This window comes from Agelaius tricolor, unplaced genomic scaffold (assembly GCF_023055355.1).
Source record: "Agelaius tricolor isolate 1412-34295 unplaced genomic scaffold, bAgeTri1.0.p SCAF_25, whole genome shotgun sequence".
NCBI lineage: Eukaryota > Metazoa > Chordata > Aves > Passeriformes > Icteridae > Agelaius > Agelaius tricolor.
Genome location: NW_027269285.1, coordinates 10,186,164 through 10,202,348, shown reverse-complemented (window position 1 = coordinate 10,202,348; position 16,185 = coordinate 10,186,164). Strand labels below are relative to the sequence as shown.

Genomic DNA, 16,185 nt, shown 5'->3' with positions numbered 1-16,185 from the left:
TCCAAGGGCAGCCACAGCTTCTCTGGGCATTCTGTGCCAGGGCCTGCCCACCCTCACACCCAGGAATTCCATCCCAATATCCCATCTAAAGCCACTCCCAGTTTAATGCCACCTGCCTTGTCCTGTCACTCCATGTCCTTGTCTAAAGTCCCTCTTCAGCTCTCCCAGAGCTCCTCCAGGCCCTGCAAGGTCACAGTTCAGTCACTCCAAAGTTTCTCCAGTCCAGGTGAGCATTCCCAGCTGTGCCAGCCTTTCCTCCCAGCAGAGCTGCTCCATCCCTCTGCCCGTCCTGGAGCCTCCTCTGGGCTCCTCCAGCAGCTCCAGCTCCTGTCTGTGCTGGGCCCAGGCTGGGGCAGCTCTGCAGGTGGGGTCTCAGGGACCATCAGGACCTTGCCAGCTGCTCTTGCCCACATTTCCAAACTGCTCTGATGGAGGGAGGTGGCTGTGGCTGCCTGGGTTTGCTCACACCCTGGGCAGACACTCCAGGAGCACCAGGAGAGCATCCCAAGGTGGAACCTCAGCAGGATTTAGTTGAGACTCTCCAGGAGGAAGCAGCAGGTCTGGGCCCAGGGCAGGGAGAGAGTGGGAGTTTATAAAACCTGGAAGGCAGAGCCAGCTGAGGATGAGAGCAGGGATCCATTTTCCCTTTAATTCAGTCTAGGCCCATTTATGCATCACTGCCTGCAAAGGACAGGGAATGAAAGAGCACATGAAAGGAAATCATCGCCCTCAGCTCTGGCTCTCAAACACTCTTTAAAGTCTCTTTGATGAAGGGCTGCTCTTCTGTGTCACCCAGCTCCATTATCACTCCTTTGTTTTCAGTCCCCACCCCCAAAGTCATTAAATACTTGCCTTCTAATGAAAATTGATTGGTTTTGGCCAATAAATCACTTAAAAGCCATCTGCCAATGAAAAAAAAAAATCCAAAGAGCCAAATTCCCCCAACTCCTCCTCGAGTATTTTTCCCCTCTGCTTTGGATTTAGAGGGAAAATATATTTGGATAATCCATCAATGGCAGCTCTCTCCTGGGAAGTGTGAACAGACCACAGCAAAGGCTCAGCTTGGCTTTGACTTCCAAAATCACTTCATGGACCACTCGGAAACAATTCAGCAGCAGGGTATGAGCTCCGAATATTGGTGCTGTCCCAGATTGTTTTGTTTTCATTAATAAGATTACTGCAGTGAAAACAGGCTCTCTGAAGCTTAATTTTCCTAGCAATTGTTAAATAATTCAATACCCATCTTTTCTGTCTCTTTAATGCCTCTGAAAAATCAAAACCCTTCACAAATTAAAGGCCAAATCCTGTTTACTCTTTCCATTTCTAAAACAACTCTGACATCAATAAAGGCTGTTTTTGTGACTTGGGCTCAGATTAAAGTTCTGTCAGTGTGAGTATTTTTTATTTTTTCAACAAGCAGCATAATTTTTTTTTCTATTTTAATCAAAATAATTCTCTTATGCAAAGCTCTAAAAATACAAAAGCAAACGCTTCCAGTATGGCCAACGTGGTTTTCTTCATAAAAATGGATTACATGAACATTTTCTACCAATAAACTACAGCTCCCTTCAGGAAGGAGAATTTGCTCCCTTGCCTGTAACTCTGCTCTCCTGAAGGGACAAGCCAGAGGCTCAATGTCCCTGCTCAATTTTTAAGGCTCTTCAGGGACAAGCTGGGCTGGACTGGTGCTTGAGGGTAGACTTTAAGTTTTAGCTTTAAGCAGTAACACTTGATTTGGCCAAGAATAATGGTTTTGTAGGATCATAGGATATGCTGGGCTGGAAAGGACCCACCTAAATATATAAATAGATATAAATTTAAATTTAAGTTTAAATATATAATATATAATATTAAAATAAATATATAAAAATAAATATATAAATAAATAAAATCAAGGATCCAACTCCTGGCTGTGCACAGACACCTCAACAACCCCACCCCTCCAGGCCCTTCCCCATCTCCCTGTCCCTCCTTTGGATGGTCTCCAGTGACTCTGGATCTGTCTTACACTGCCCCAAACTGCCCCCAGAGCAGAGCAGAGCAGAGCAGAGCAGAGCAGGACAATCACATCCATAAAACCTTTAAAAAGTGTCCCCTGATTCCCAGAACGATGATGGCATTTGCACCATCAGCAAAGAGCAAAGGAAGACTGCCTGCATCTATTTTCATCCAAGAATCACTGGAACAGCCAAGGAGCTCCCAAATGACTCTCCTGACCCAGACAGCCCCTTCTCAGGCAAAGCAGGGAAATGTTTTGGTGACAAGAAGTGCCACCCAAGGCTGGGCAGGGCTCCAGGGGGTTCCATCTGCACCAAGCTGAAGGCTCAGCACCCAAGGGTGGATCTCCCCCATCCCAGGAAAGGCACAGCCCTCTCTGGGGCAGGTATTTAATACTGAACCCAAATCCCACTCCATGCCCCACATGTCCCACCCAAAGAGGCTCAAACTCTGCTTTTTCAAGGTCACTTGGCCAAAGCAGCCAGGCACGAGCCCATCCAGGCCCCTCTGCTGTCCCTGTGACAGCTCTGCCCATGGCCCTGGGGAGCTGCACAAACACAGATCCTCCACTCCAAAAGCTTTCCCCTAATTCACAGAAAGTCAATCACACAGCTTTGGGCCCTCTCCCAAACCCTGGGGCTGGGTGGGGACCTTGCCAGGTTTCAGCAAGGTTGGGATCTCCTGCTCTGGATGCAGCCAATCCCGAGGGGAACCCTCCAAGAACAGAGACCTGAAATGAGATCCAGCCCTGACATCCATGGGGAGCTTCCTCATCCCTGGGCTGCTGCCAACCAGCTCCAGGGGCAGCAGCCTCAGGTGCACCCTCAGCACAGGCTCCCCAGGCAGGGACATCAATCTGCCCATCCTGTAAAACCTGACACCATCACAAAGTCACAGAGCCTTCTTTTACACTTGGCACTAAATTAGGTGACATTAAAAACCAGCAGATGAAGGATTCCTCATAAAGAGGCCCAACAGCAGCAACCTGAGCTCCAACATGTCCATGGCAGCTTTCTCACACCACAGGGAATCTCTGGGAAGTTTAAGAGCTTCAAATTAGCACACCAGGGAGTGAAAGTCACTTTGTGCAGCCAGTTGAGGATCACTCCTCCCAGTACCGTTAACATAAAAATTGAGAAAGTCAATTAAAATTTTTATTATGTGGCCTCAAATCATCCCAAAAAAACCCTCAGCACTAAAAGGAAAACCCAAACTGAGAACAGTGAAGAGGTTCTTGCTGGAGTACTTTAGAAGCTGATAAAGCACTTGATGGTTTTAATTTAATCTGGAGCTGGATGACAAAGTTATTGAGGTCATGATTCTGACCTAAATCTTCCCTCTCCTACATTCTGAGCCCAAAGAAGACTGACACTAATTAAACAAAAAAAAAAAAAAAATCCCTCAGTTTCTTCTCTACAAGGCCAGGTTGAACAGGGCTTGGAGAAGCTGGGATAGTGGAAGGTGTCCTTGCCCATGGCAGGGGTGGAATGAGATGAGCTTTACGGTCCTTTCCAACCCCAATTATTCTGTGATTCTGCAATTCTTCTGTTACTTGTTTCAGTTTTTTCAGAACTCTTCATTATCCATGCCAGCCAGGAGGGATCAAACCTTAGCTTTCAGCTTCACATCCCTGGAAGCACAGGTCTCCAGGAGCTAGGGATGGATGGGTCTGATTTCTTGAGGTGTTTGTATAACAAGATGTTTGCAGCAGCTCTTTGCAGAGGCACCAACCAAACCTTGCTTGGGGAAGAGCCACAGAATCCTTGGGGGGTTTGGGTTGGAAGGGACTTAAAATCCATCCAGTGCCACCCCTGCCCTGGCAGGGACACCTCCCACTGTCCCAGGCTGCTCCAGGCCCTGTCCAGCCTGGCCTTGGACAAATCCCTGTTGCTCCCATGCTGGATCAAGACCTGGCCCAAAGTCCTTTGGGGCTCCATGGATTTTGGTGGAAATGATGCTGAGCCCTGACATGGAACTGCAGCCAGAGCAGGGATGGAGGAGAACCTGATTTCAAGGGAGATGAAGCATTTGGGTGGCCAACACAGAGCTTTGGTCTCCTTGACCTGATCAAGGAAGGCAGCTTCAGAGCCTGATCACCACTACCAACAATTTATCTTCCTGTTCCATTTAAATTTTATCTGTTTAAATTTTATATGCAGCCATTGAAGAGCTCCATGAGCCTCCTGCAGCTGTTGGGACATTCCCACCAATCCCATCCCATCCCATCCCATCCCATCCCATCCCATCCCATCCCATCCCATCCCATCCCATCCCACACCTGACACCAGCATCTTCTCCCACATTCCAGGTGAGGTTTCCAAAAACAAATTCCCATTTCACCACCCCACATTTGGCTCCTATGGAAATCTTCCCCTCAGCTTCCAAATGCCACAAGAATGAGAATATTTTAAACCATCTTCACACAGAATCAGGAATCTTCCTGCAGTTTGGAGATGTTAAAGCCAGAAAGAACCAATTAAAAAAATATCATTTTGTACCAATACCTCAAGACTTTTTTCAAAACAAACCCACAGAAACCCAAGAAATATCCTTAGAATTCTGTCTTTTCCTCACACCTGTGTCCAACAGTTTGCACCATCCCTGAGGTGCCTCCTGCCACGTTGAGCACTCCCGTGGTGGTGAAATTATTGATAAGAGTTTGAGCAAACGTGGGTAAATCTGTTACTGAGGCTCTGATGTGCACCTTGCTAACCCTGCCAGGGTGGGGATGTGCTGCAGGAATGTCCTGTCCCAGCCATGGGGATCCTCTCCCATCATTTTATGGCAGTGGAGGTTATTCCCAAGAGCTCTGTTCCTCTGGCTATTCCAGAGTCTGTGTGCACAGAAGTTTCAGGCTGTCACAGTGGCCTGAAAGAAGTCTCAGAGGTTGGACTAAAAGAGGAAAGAAAAGCATTTATTTAATTAAAATTAAAAAAGCTCTGAGTCTTTGGGCTTTTGAACACCATCATGGGATGAGGGCTGTGGGAAACCCCATGGAAAAATCAACAGCTCATGGTTTCTGGAATGAATAAATAAATATAATAATGATCCCACCCCAAATGAAAGCCCTGCCCCAGAGAGGGACAGCTCAGCTCACCTGAGCTCTGGGACTGAGGAACACTTTAATTAAACACAAATGCCTTGTTAGCAGCAGAACCTTCACTCCTGGGCCACATTCAGCAACCTGAACCCCCCTGTTTGTCCCAGCCCCACACCTGGGATGAAGTTTGCTCTTTCCTAAGAGCACTGCAAGAGCAAATTCACATTTGTGAGGCTGATGCAGCAGGTAATTGGGTGGGTTAATTAACATTATTTTCAACTTTATAAAAACCATCAAACCTATCAGCCTTTTCATTCTTTCACAATCCATAACTCTCAAACCCCATTTCCTCCTCACAATGATCTTAATTCTAATTAAATGAGCTTTTGTCTTCCAGCAGCAGTAAAGATAAAGTGCCACATAAAACATCTGCAGCATAGCCCTGTCCAAAATCCACTTTTACCTAAAAGCTGGTGTTGGCTTTTACACTTCTTTTTGTTTTTGTAGGGTTGGGTTTGAAGGTTTTTGAGATGGCATTTTGTGTTTAGATTTAGATGTTTATTATTTTTATTTATACTATAATTTTAGAAGCTGTGAGTTTTAAAGTATTTTATTAATAAGTTACAAAATAGCTTTGTATTTTGTATAATACTACATAAAATAGTTTTGCAAACTTATTTCTATAAGTTTTTAAAGGAAAAGCTATTTAAGAATATATAATTATATTTAATATGTATTAAATTAAATACATATAACTAATTATAATTAATTAAATATATATATAATTATATTTAACTTTTTAAACTTTGTAATTAATTATGTTTTGTAATGTAAATTTTGTTTAATTAGATAGATAGTATTATTTATGAAAAAGGTGAAGAAGAAGGTGATGAAGAAGGATTAAGTTTTGTTTTTAAATTTTTATTTTGTTTTACATATATATTATTATATTTTAAAACTTTAAATTTGAAGTTTTTAATTATATGATATTATATATTTTTAATTAAATTAGATACTTAGAATTTTAGTTTTATTATTTAATTTTAGAAGGTTTTTTTAATGGTTTTAGCTTAAATGTAGTGGGGTTTTGGGGGTTAGAATTTGTTAGTACAGAAAGTTTAAAATTTTTAGTATTTAGGGTTCTAACAAGCTGGCTCCCAGCTGCATCCATGCCTGGGAGGCTTGGGAAGAGGCTTCCTGTCACCTCTGGAGCCACCTGAGGCTCCTCCAGCCCCAACACCTTCTAGGGGCTGCTGAAGGAGACATTCAAGTTTTTGTTTTAAATTTTTTCTTTTAAATATATATATATTTTTTTAATTTTAAAACTTTAAATTTTAAGCTTTTTATTATATGACATTATATCTTTTAAATTAAATTATATACTTATAATTTCAGTTTTATTATTTAATTTTCTGAAGGTTTTTTTATGGTTTTTAGGTTAAATGTAGTGGGTTTTTTGGGATTAGAACTTGTTAGTACAGAAAGTTTAATATTTTTAGTATTATTATTAGTAGTAGTATTATTGGGAAGAGGCTTCCTGTCACCTCTGGAGCCACCTGAGGCTCCTCCAGCCCCAGCACCTTCTGGGGGCTGCTCACTGAGGGAGCCTTGCAGCCTCTGCCCCACTGCTCTGCACAGCCACATGTGGAAAACACAAAGTCAGGAAATTCAATATATTGTAAATAATCCAGTCCATCCAGGGTGGTGGTGGCATCAGCAGCCCTGAGGTGCTCAGAAAAGGAGCAGATGGGGCATCTCCCAGCCATGGGAAGGATGAAAGTTTGATGAGAAAGTCTCACAGATATGTGTGCAGGGCAGAAAGAGTTTTAAATGTAGAGTCTGAGGAAGGAATAGAGATGGAAGCAAGTTTTGATATAGAAGAAAAGAATTGCTGAGCCAGTCTCACTGGATAACCAAGGAGGCAAAGGGTGTGTGAGTTAGAAGGGGTTTTTATGGCTTAGAGCAAAGGATAAACCCACCCCAAACAAGAAGATGTTTTGACCAAGCAGGAAGAGAGCACAGGCAAACAAGGCAGCAAATGTGGCAAGGAGAAAAAAGGTCTCAGAATTTTCCACTGCAAGAAAACTGAAAAACAACTTCTAGCTTAAACTGTAATGTACTGACTGTTAGTGATTGGAGAATGGTAACATGAATATGGTAATTACAGTAGTTATGATAGGCTATAGATAATAGTTAAGGTATAGATTGGTTCTACTGTATGAAGATGCTCAGCAAAGAAAAGTCTATAATGCATTGTAACCAAAACCAAAGGGTGTCCAGGCCTGCCTGCAGCTGGAGCTGACAGCTGTGGGCACAGCTCTGTCACCCACAACCCTGGGCTGCTGTAACCTCTTGGATACAATAAACTGCATTTTGGATACAATAAACTGCATTTTGTGTACAATAAACTGCATTTTGGATACAATAAACTGCATTTTGAAGAGCTGCCTGGAGTCCCACATCCCTCATTTCAGCTCTTACATCCCAGTGTGGGGTATGTTCTCAGTGATTTTGGAGAGCTTCTGCAGCCCCAGGGGCTCTCTGACTGCAGTGACAGCAGGACCAGGCAGCAGAGCTCAGCTATGACAATTCCTGCAGCAGAACATGTGTCCAGCCCCTTTCCCTGCTCAGCTGGGTGTCCCTCAGCCCAGGGCTGCTCAGTGTTCACTCCCTGGGTGTGTTTAACAAAGCCTGGATGTGGCACTGGGTGCCAGGGTTGAGTTGAGCTGTTGGGGCTGGGTTGGACTTTGTGATCTTCAAGGTCTCTTCCAACCCAGTGATTCTGTGGCTCCTGGATGAGACCCAGGGCAGGAGAGCATTCATTGTTTTCCTGGAGCCATCAATACCTCACAGCTGTAATTACAAATTCTGGGGCTGCCCCTGAAGCACCATCAGCACAAGGAGCCATAGATCTCCAGATCTCAGCAGCTTTTTGACCAAAGCTGGTGTGACACAACCAAACCAGGTCAGGCAGGAGGAGCTCTGGGGTTCACACCAGTGAAACAACAAGCTCCAGACCTCAATGAACCTCACAGACCTCAATGAACCTCAAAGAAGCTCATGTTCTGTCAGTGGGAAACAAATGATTGCTGAAGATGCTAAAAAGCTGGATCCCACCATGGGATACCCCAGGACCAGGTCATCCATTTGCTGTTTCACAGCATCTCCAAAGAGCTCACTTGAATTTCTCACAGGACCCTGAAAGCATCAGCTTTCTTCCATTCTTTGTAGCCTCAAAGGTTTTCTGGACCCTCAGCAAACTCTGACCAATGTCTGTCATTAATATCTGGATAAATCCTGGCTGCATCTCCACAGCAAAGCCCATCCAGGCATGGAATGCAGGCACAGATCCCCTCCTGACACAGCTCAGCACCAGGAAATGCCACCAGCTCTGCAGGAGCTCACTCTGCTGGACATCAGGATCTCTGTGATGACCATTTTAAACCTCATTTTCTGTCTGCCTCTTCTGGCAGAGCTAATTCAGACATGATCCATTACCCTGCAATCACAATTTTATCTCCTGCACAGAGGCAGGCAGGGCCTGGCAAGGAAAGCCTGGCTGTGAACCCAGGCCTAGCTAGTGCTGAGATTGGGGGGATCTTTGGTGTATCAGCATTTTAAAGGTTAAGGTGACAAAAATACAACAGTTGAGGTATTGCAGACCCCAGGTATTACAGCAGCATTTCTCCCAGGGATTAAGGGAGGCTATTTCTTGCAGGATATTACTGGATAAAGCAGGAGCCTGGAGCCAGTTTGAGACTGGGCCATATTTTAGACAAATTTCATTTCAAAGAGGCCATCAGCTCTCTGCCTGGATAATCATATCTGGGAATTAGCCACGAGAGAAATCTGCCCCAAAACATTCCCATATTCTGTCTCCAGTCCTCATTGACTGTATTTGGTCACCTCTGGGTTCACAGGGCTGGAGCAGCCCTGGTGGGCAGGGAATTCCTCCTGGGGCTGCCACAGTCCCCATGCACCAAGAGTAAACCCAAAATAGGAAATAAACTGCTTTACTTCAACTCCCACCCTTTTATCCTAAAGTATCTCTTAAAAACTAATGTACCTCTGTATGCTATAATTTCCAAATTTCCTCTAATCCATGCATAATTACATGGAGCACTGCACTGCATCCCTTCCATGCAAGCATTGCTACCAAGTGCAGGATTTTCAGAGCATGATGTGACAAAGAAATAACTGCAGTCATTATTTCTGCTCTGTGTGTGGGTACACAACAGGACAGCACGTGTCATTAGCTTCCTGTTGGGGACACTGCCCATTTATCTTCCTCCTGATCCTCCCCCAGGGCCTGCTGGCAATGTTATCTCAGTGCTTTAACATGAAAATGTTATTTCAGTGTTTTTGCATGTTTTTATTTAACATGGCTGGGAGGTTCCTGGGTATCTCAGGGCTGTGTCCTTCCCCTGGCTCCCTCAAACCCCTGGGACCTCAGCACAGAATCCACATTTCAGATGCCTTTAACAAAGGTGTCTCCAGAACCCTGCTCTGATCTCTTTTTCCTGTTCCTTCCTCTCAGCAGTGCCCAGAGCTGAGGGGCAGATCCCTGGGATTGCCTGGCTGGGGATAATGGGGCATCCCCTGCTCCAGGGCATCTCCAAAAGGGATGTGAGGGGTGCACCAAGGTTGTGGGAACCTCAGATAAAAACCTCTCCCAGCTCCTCCTGCCACTGTTTGCCACCAGCTGAAATGCAGAGATGTGATGCTCAATCCCTGCTCAGATTTTAGCACCATCCCTACATTACTTTAAGATAAAACAAGCACCAGAACCACCTAACAGGACCTGCTGGTCAGCAGGAGCCACGTCCCTGAGCAAACCCCTCCCTTCTGCAGCAGCAGATCCACCCCAGGCAGCACCTCTGGCTCTCAGCACCAAAGCAAGAGAAGAAATAGAGCTGTGAGAAGTGTCCAACATCCCTGTGAGCCCATGTACTCCTGGCTCATTGGAAACCCCTGAACTGGTTCATACTGGGGAGCCTGGGGAAACACACCCTAAAGAACCAAAATCCTCCTGGTGTAGGTCCTGACCTCCCCACTCCATCTCTTCATGAGCACCCAACCCTCCAGCTCCCCACAGGAGTTTCCTTAGCTCAGAAACTCCTCAGCTCACCACCCTCTGCCTTCTCACCTGCCCTCACATCAAACACCTTCCAAACACCAACCAAGCAAAACTCCCCTGCCTTCCAAAAACCAACCAAACCTCACCTCTCCTGCCACCAAACACCTTCCAAAAACCAACCAAACCTCACCTCCCCTGCCTTCCAAAAACCAACCAAACCTCACCTCCCCTGCCTTCCAAAAACCAACCAAACCTCACCTCCCCTGCCTTCCAAACACCTTCCAAAAACCAACATCAAACACGTTCCAAAAACCAACCAAACCTCACCTCTCCTGCCTTTCAAAAACCAACCAAGCAAAACTCCCCTGCCTTCCAAAAACCAACCAAACCTCACCTCTCCTGCCACCAAACACCTTCCAAAAACCAACCAAACCTCACCTCCCCTGCCTTCCAAAAACCAACCAAACCTCACCTCCCCTGCCTTCCAAAAACCAACCAAACCTCACCTCTCCTGCCACCAAACACTTTCCAGAAACCAACATCAAACACTTTCCAAAAACCAACATCAAACACCTTCCAAAACCCAACATCAAACACTTTCCAAAAACCAACATCAAACACTTTCCAGAAACCAACATCAAACACTTTCCAAAAACCAACATCAAACACTTTCCAAAAACTAACCAACCACACCTCACCTCCCACCAAACACCTTCCAAAAACCAAGCAAACCTCCCCTGCCATCACACACCTTCCCCAAACCAAGGCTGTCCCTCCCCACGTGGCTCTGCCCCACTTGTCCTTGACCATCCCCAAAGTGCATGGCACACACTCAGACCCCATTCTGTGAGCAGAACAGAGCAGAAGGTGTTACCAGACCTTTAAATGTCATACTGGGGGTTCAGTTTCCTCAGACACTCCAGTGAGAGGTGCTGAAGCCCAGCCAGCTGCCAGGGCGGTGTCACAATCACAGGGGACACTCCCTGTGCCAAAGCTTTCCTGTATCTCCCAACTGCACCACTTTAGTTTAATAAAAGAGTTTGTTCTTTGTGCCCTTTTATATTTCCTGGCTGAGAAAGGTTTATCCCAGCAGTGCTGATCCACTTTTATCACCCTCCAGAGGCTCCAGCAGGAGCTGCCAGCACCACTCTGCTCACACCTCACCTGCAAAGGCTCTTGGGTTCCTCAGCTTTGCCTTCTGCATGGCCCAGCCCTCCCTGAACAAGTCCAGCAGTCTGAATTTGGTTAAAATAACTGTTTATTTGTCAAAGCCCTGACTCCTGTCCAGAATAAACTGACTCCAAACTAAACTAATTCCTCCATTGAGGGCTGAATGTGCTGCCTGAGACAAGGGAGCCAAAGGAGTAACAAGAAGTCTCTGTGTGAATGGGAACAGACCTAATTCCAGCTTCCAGGGATTATGTCAGTGACCAAAACAGAGTTGTTTGGGTTCAGGATTCCCAGCAGGCAGGGATCTGCCCTCCTGCAGCTGCTCTGTGCCTGAGGACAAGGCTTCTCCAGACAAACCATGTCAGGATCCAGGTGGATCCCACCCACCTGGCCAGACACCACTCCTGATCAGAGCATCACTGTGATAGCTGGGGGCTGTGAAGGGAAAACCTCAGAGCTGTGCACACAGAGCAGCCCCAGCTCCCACCCACAGCCTCCCCTCCTGCTCTTGCTTTGGGCTCATCCCAACCCTGAAGCCTGGCAGGGCTGGAGCACATTTCAGAGCTGCCAGCCCTTCAGCTGGAGTGTTACAACAGCCTGAGAGACATTTTCCAAAGCTTGCCCTGGGAGGAGAGGACTCTGCATTGAGGAAAACACAGTGCTGTGCTCCATGGACCCACCCTCAGCCCACCATCACATGGGAACCATCTCCTCATTCCTCCTGGTTTGCACAAACTGGACACTGGGACTGAGGCACAGCCACTTTGTCACCTGCACTTCCACACAAGCCTGGACAGATCTGCACAGCTCCTGCACCTCCCTGGTGGGTTTGTTACCAACACCCTTTTCCAAATCCCTGCACCCTTCAAACCCTCCCTGGCCCATGACACAGAGCAGGTGGGGGTTATGACATTGTCCCTACCTCTCCAGGGAGCTTCCTCACTTCATCTTCCTGCATTTTCATAGAATCATGGAATGCTTTGGGTGGGAAGGGACCTCAAAGCCCACTAGTGCCACCCCTGCCATGACAGGGACACCTCCCACTGTCCCAGGCTGCTCCCAATGTCTAGCCTGGCCTTGGGCACTGCCAGGGATCCAGGGGCAGCCCCAGCTGCTCTGGGCACCCTGTGCCAGGGCCTGCCCACCTTCCTAGGGAACAATTCCTTCCAGTATCCCACCTACCCCTGCTCTGTCTGAAGCCATTCCCCTTTCCCCTTCCACTCCAGTGTGCTGTGTGTCCCTGTCCAGCTTTCCCACAGGCTCCCTCAGCAGATGGATGCCTCCCTGCCCTCCGTGGTGCTGCTCATGAGTGCCCCTGAGCAGTGAGTGCCCCCAGTTCTGGTCAGTGAATGTCCCCAGTTTTGGTCAGTGAATGTCCCCAGCCCTGCTCAGTGAATGTCCCCAGTTCTGGTCAGTGAATGTCCCCAGTTTTGGTCAGTGAATGTTCCTAGCCCTGCTCAGTGAGTGTCCCCAGCCCTGCTCAGTGAGTGTCCCCAGCCCTGCTCAGTGAGTGTCCCCAGCCCCGGGCAGTGAGTGTCCCCAGCCCTGTTCAGTGAGTGTCCCCAGTTTTGGTCAGTGAGTGTCCCCAGCCCTGGGCATTGAGTGTCCCCAGCCCTGGGCAGTGAGTGTCCCCAGCCCTGAGCAGTGAATGTCCCCAGCCCTGGGCAGTGAGTGTCCCCAGCCCTGGGCAGTGAGTGTCCCCAGCCCCGGGCAGTGAGTGTCCCCAGCCCTGAGCAGTGAGTGTCCCCAGTCCTGTTCAGTGAATGTCCCCAGCCCTGAGCAGTGAGTGTCCCCAGCCCTGCTCAGTGAGTGTCCCCAGCCCTGGCAGTGAGTGTCCCCAGCCCTGGCAGTGAATGTCCCCAGCCCTGTTCAGTGAATGTCCCCAGCCCTGGCAGTGAGTGTCCCCAGCCCTGGGCAGTGAGTGTCCCCAGCCCTGGCAGTGAGTGTCCCCAGCCCTGGGCAGTGAGTGTCCCCAGCCCTGGCAGTGAGTGTCCCCAGCCCTGGGCAGTGAATGTCCCCAGCCCTGGCAGTGAGTGTCCCCAGCCCTGGGCAGTGAGTGTCCCCAGCCCTGGGCAGTGAGTGTCCCCAGCCCAGCCATACCTGATGGGCAGGGAGGGGTCCCCGGCGTCCCACCAGTCCTTGGGGGGGCTGATGTACATGCACCACAGCTCCCAGCTGTAGCCGTGGGCTGAGTTCTCGTAGCGCTGCACCTCGAAGTTGTCCTGCTTGATGTTGTCAATGGAGGGCAGGATCACCCTCTTCCTGTTCTCCTGGATCCGGGACAGCACCGGCTCCGCCCTGCGGGAAGGGGCAAAGCACAGACAGAGCCTCAGTTCACTGCAGCTCCACTCAGTTCCATCCCAATCTCCCATCCATCCCTGCCCTCTGGCAGTGGGGGCCATTCCCTGTGTCCTGTCCCTCCAGCCCTTGTCCCCAGTCCCTCTCCAGCTCTCCTGGGAGCTCCCTTTGGTGCTGGAATGCACTCAGAGCCTTCTCCTCTCCAGCTGAACAACTCCAACTCCCTCAGCTTCTCCCCACAGCACAAGTGCTCCAGCCCTTCGTGTTCCTCCTCTGGCCCACTCCAGGTCCATGTCCTCCTTGTGCTGGGTACAAACCTGGCTCACAGGCTGGAAACCATCCCTTCTGTAAAGCAAGGCCAGGAAGGGTGGGTTTGGTTCAAACCATGCCTGAACTAGTCCAGACTTCCCCCAGATCCCAAAACCCTGGGCAGAACAGGTACATTCTGGAAAGCAGGACTGTTTGAAGGGTCTTTTTTCCTTGGGATGCAGTTTGATGACTCTGTAGCTTAAAAATTCACCTCTGGTACGTGTTCAGAGCAGGGGGTGTGCTCAGCCTCACCTCTGCAGCTCCAGAGCCAGCGAGTGCCCTGGGGTCAGTGCCCACACCAGGGGGAATTTGGGGGAACTGGCACTCCCAGTGCTCCCAGTAACAGCAGTGGGTGGGAAACTCAGGGAGAGCCAAGCCCACACTGCAGAAATGTCTCCTTTCTACCCCTAGGAAAGAGCTTCAACAGCTCAGTCAATGGGAGCTACTCAGTGAATCAGGTGTGAGGATTTAGTGACCAGAAAGAGGAATGTTCAACTGGGAATACAGATCCCAACATAACAAACAGCTCTTAAAATACCCCCTTCAGCTGCACTGTCATTAAAAAGGATTCAATAGCTGTGCACAACTCTGCCTTTAACAGCTGCAAATAGGGATTTTTGTGGCTTTTACTGTGTTAAAATTCAACACAAGTTTAGCTTCTTCCACCTCCACTTTTCTAAACATGGACCATTTCCTTTTTACACTTGGTTAAAGGAAAAAAAATCCCTTTCAGGCTCCTGTCATGACAAAGATTCAAACTTAAGCCACTTGAGCTCAAATGTTCTAAACCTCTCTGAAAAAAAATCCTTATGAAACACCTTTTGCTGCTTCTGCACCTCTGCTCTTATTCCCAGCAGCAGAGGAAACAAATCAATCCAGAGCCTCTGAGCCTTCCCCTCTGGGATCCAGCAATGGGCACAGAAGTGGGAAACACTTTCTCCTACATTCCCTTGCTGCCTGGGCTTTTTTCAACTTGCAGGAATTAAGGGAATGGGAAATCATCCTGAAAAACATAAACAGGGAGCAGGGAAAGTGCACACACGAAGGGAAGGAATAGAGAAGGATTACAAGGAACAAGGCATGGAAAATTTCTCCTCATACATTCCCACCATGCCATTCAATGTAGAAGGAATCCTGGAGAAGGATTAGCAAGGCAGAGGACCTGTGTGCCATTCTGTAGGGGCACATGAGGACAATAAACCAGAGGACCTGTGTGTCATTCTGTAGGGACACATGAGGACAATAAACCAGAGGACCTGTGTGTCATTCTGTAGGGACACATGGGGACAATAAACCAGAGGACCTGTGTGTCATTCTGTAGGGACACATGGGGACAATAAGCCAGAGGACCTGTGTGCTATTCTGTAGGGACACTGTTGTATTACATTAAATAGTTATTTTGTTGTTTGCACTGGGTGTTTGGTAATTTGCACTCTTCACATGATTTGTATCCTATGGCCACATGGTTTCCTTCTTTTTCCCCCCCAGGTGTCAGCCCTGGTGGTCTCTCCCCTGGTTTACCTCTCCCCTTCCCACTTGTATCCCATTGGTTGTGGTCCTCCTCTGCCCCCATTCCCCAGGTATAAAAGTCTCCTACCATGAGGCAGTGCCCTCTTTTCCCACCTGGGGAGTCACCAGAGTGTGAGGTGTCTCCTCACAAGTCAATAAACAGAGGACATTTGTCCCCAGGTGGAGAAGAGCACTTCTGATCTTCTGCTTTCAGCCATGGAAGATGGTGTGGGCTGGGGTCCATAGCTAGCTGGATTGCACCCAAACAGCCTGGCCAGACACGGTTCTTACAGGACACAAAAGGAGAGGTGTTCCCCTGGCTAATGCCCCCCTCAGCAAGCCCCTGAGCACCTACCAGCCAGCAGTGAACTCCACGTGGGCGTCGAAGAAGCCGGTGACCTGGCCCGTGGCAGCCTTCCAGCCCTCGATGCGCGCCCGGATCAGCCCTTCCCTCTTCTGGTTCCTCACCACCTTGACCAGCCCCGGGTAGCGTTTGTTGACGTACTCCTCCAGCGGCGCCTTCAGCTCCTCTGGGGACAGGGACACACAGCCCGTGGGGTTGGGGTGTTACATTTTAGTTCAATGGTTTGCTCTGTCTCACCCCTGGAAAATGTAGGGTTCATTCCAGGCCTGTGACCCTCCCCTGCAGGATCATGGATCTGTAATCCCACTGGCCCAAATCGGATTCATGCCCACCTTGAATCTCCCTGTTAGGCTGTGCCAGGGAGACCAGAAGTTCTCTTGACCCTTTGCTCTCTTGGCCCTTTGCTCCCTAGGCTTTCCC

At 48.3% G+C, this 16,185-nt stretch overlaps 1 protein-coding gene across 2 annotated transcripts in view; it reads right to left on the bottom strand.

Annotated features, from left to right (window-relative positions):
* GALNT17 (polypeptide N-acetylgalactosaminyltransferase 17) overlaps positions 1 to 16,185 on the bottom strand; it is a 257,661-nt gene that overhangs the window by 143,302 nt on the left and 98,174 nt on the right. For both annotated transcript variants that reach the window (XM_071448253.1, XM_071448252.1), the window contains exons 4-5: positions 15,757 to 15,931; positions 13,386 to 13,583 (exon numbers count right to left, since the gene is read on the bottom strand). In XM_071448253.1, the coding sequence (XP_071304354.1) occupies positions 13,386 to 13,583; positions 15,757 to 15,931 (373 nt within the window). The remainder of the gene's footprint in view (positions 1 to 13,385; positions 13,584 to 15,756; positions 15,932 to 16,185) is intronic.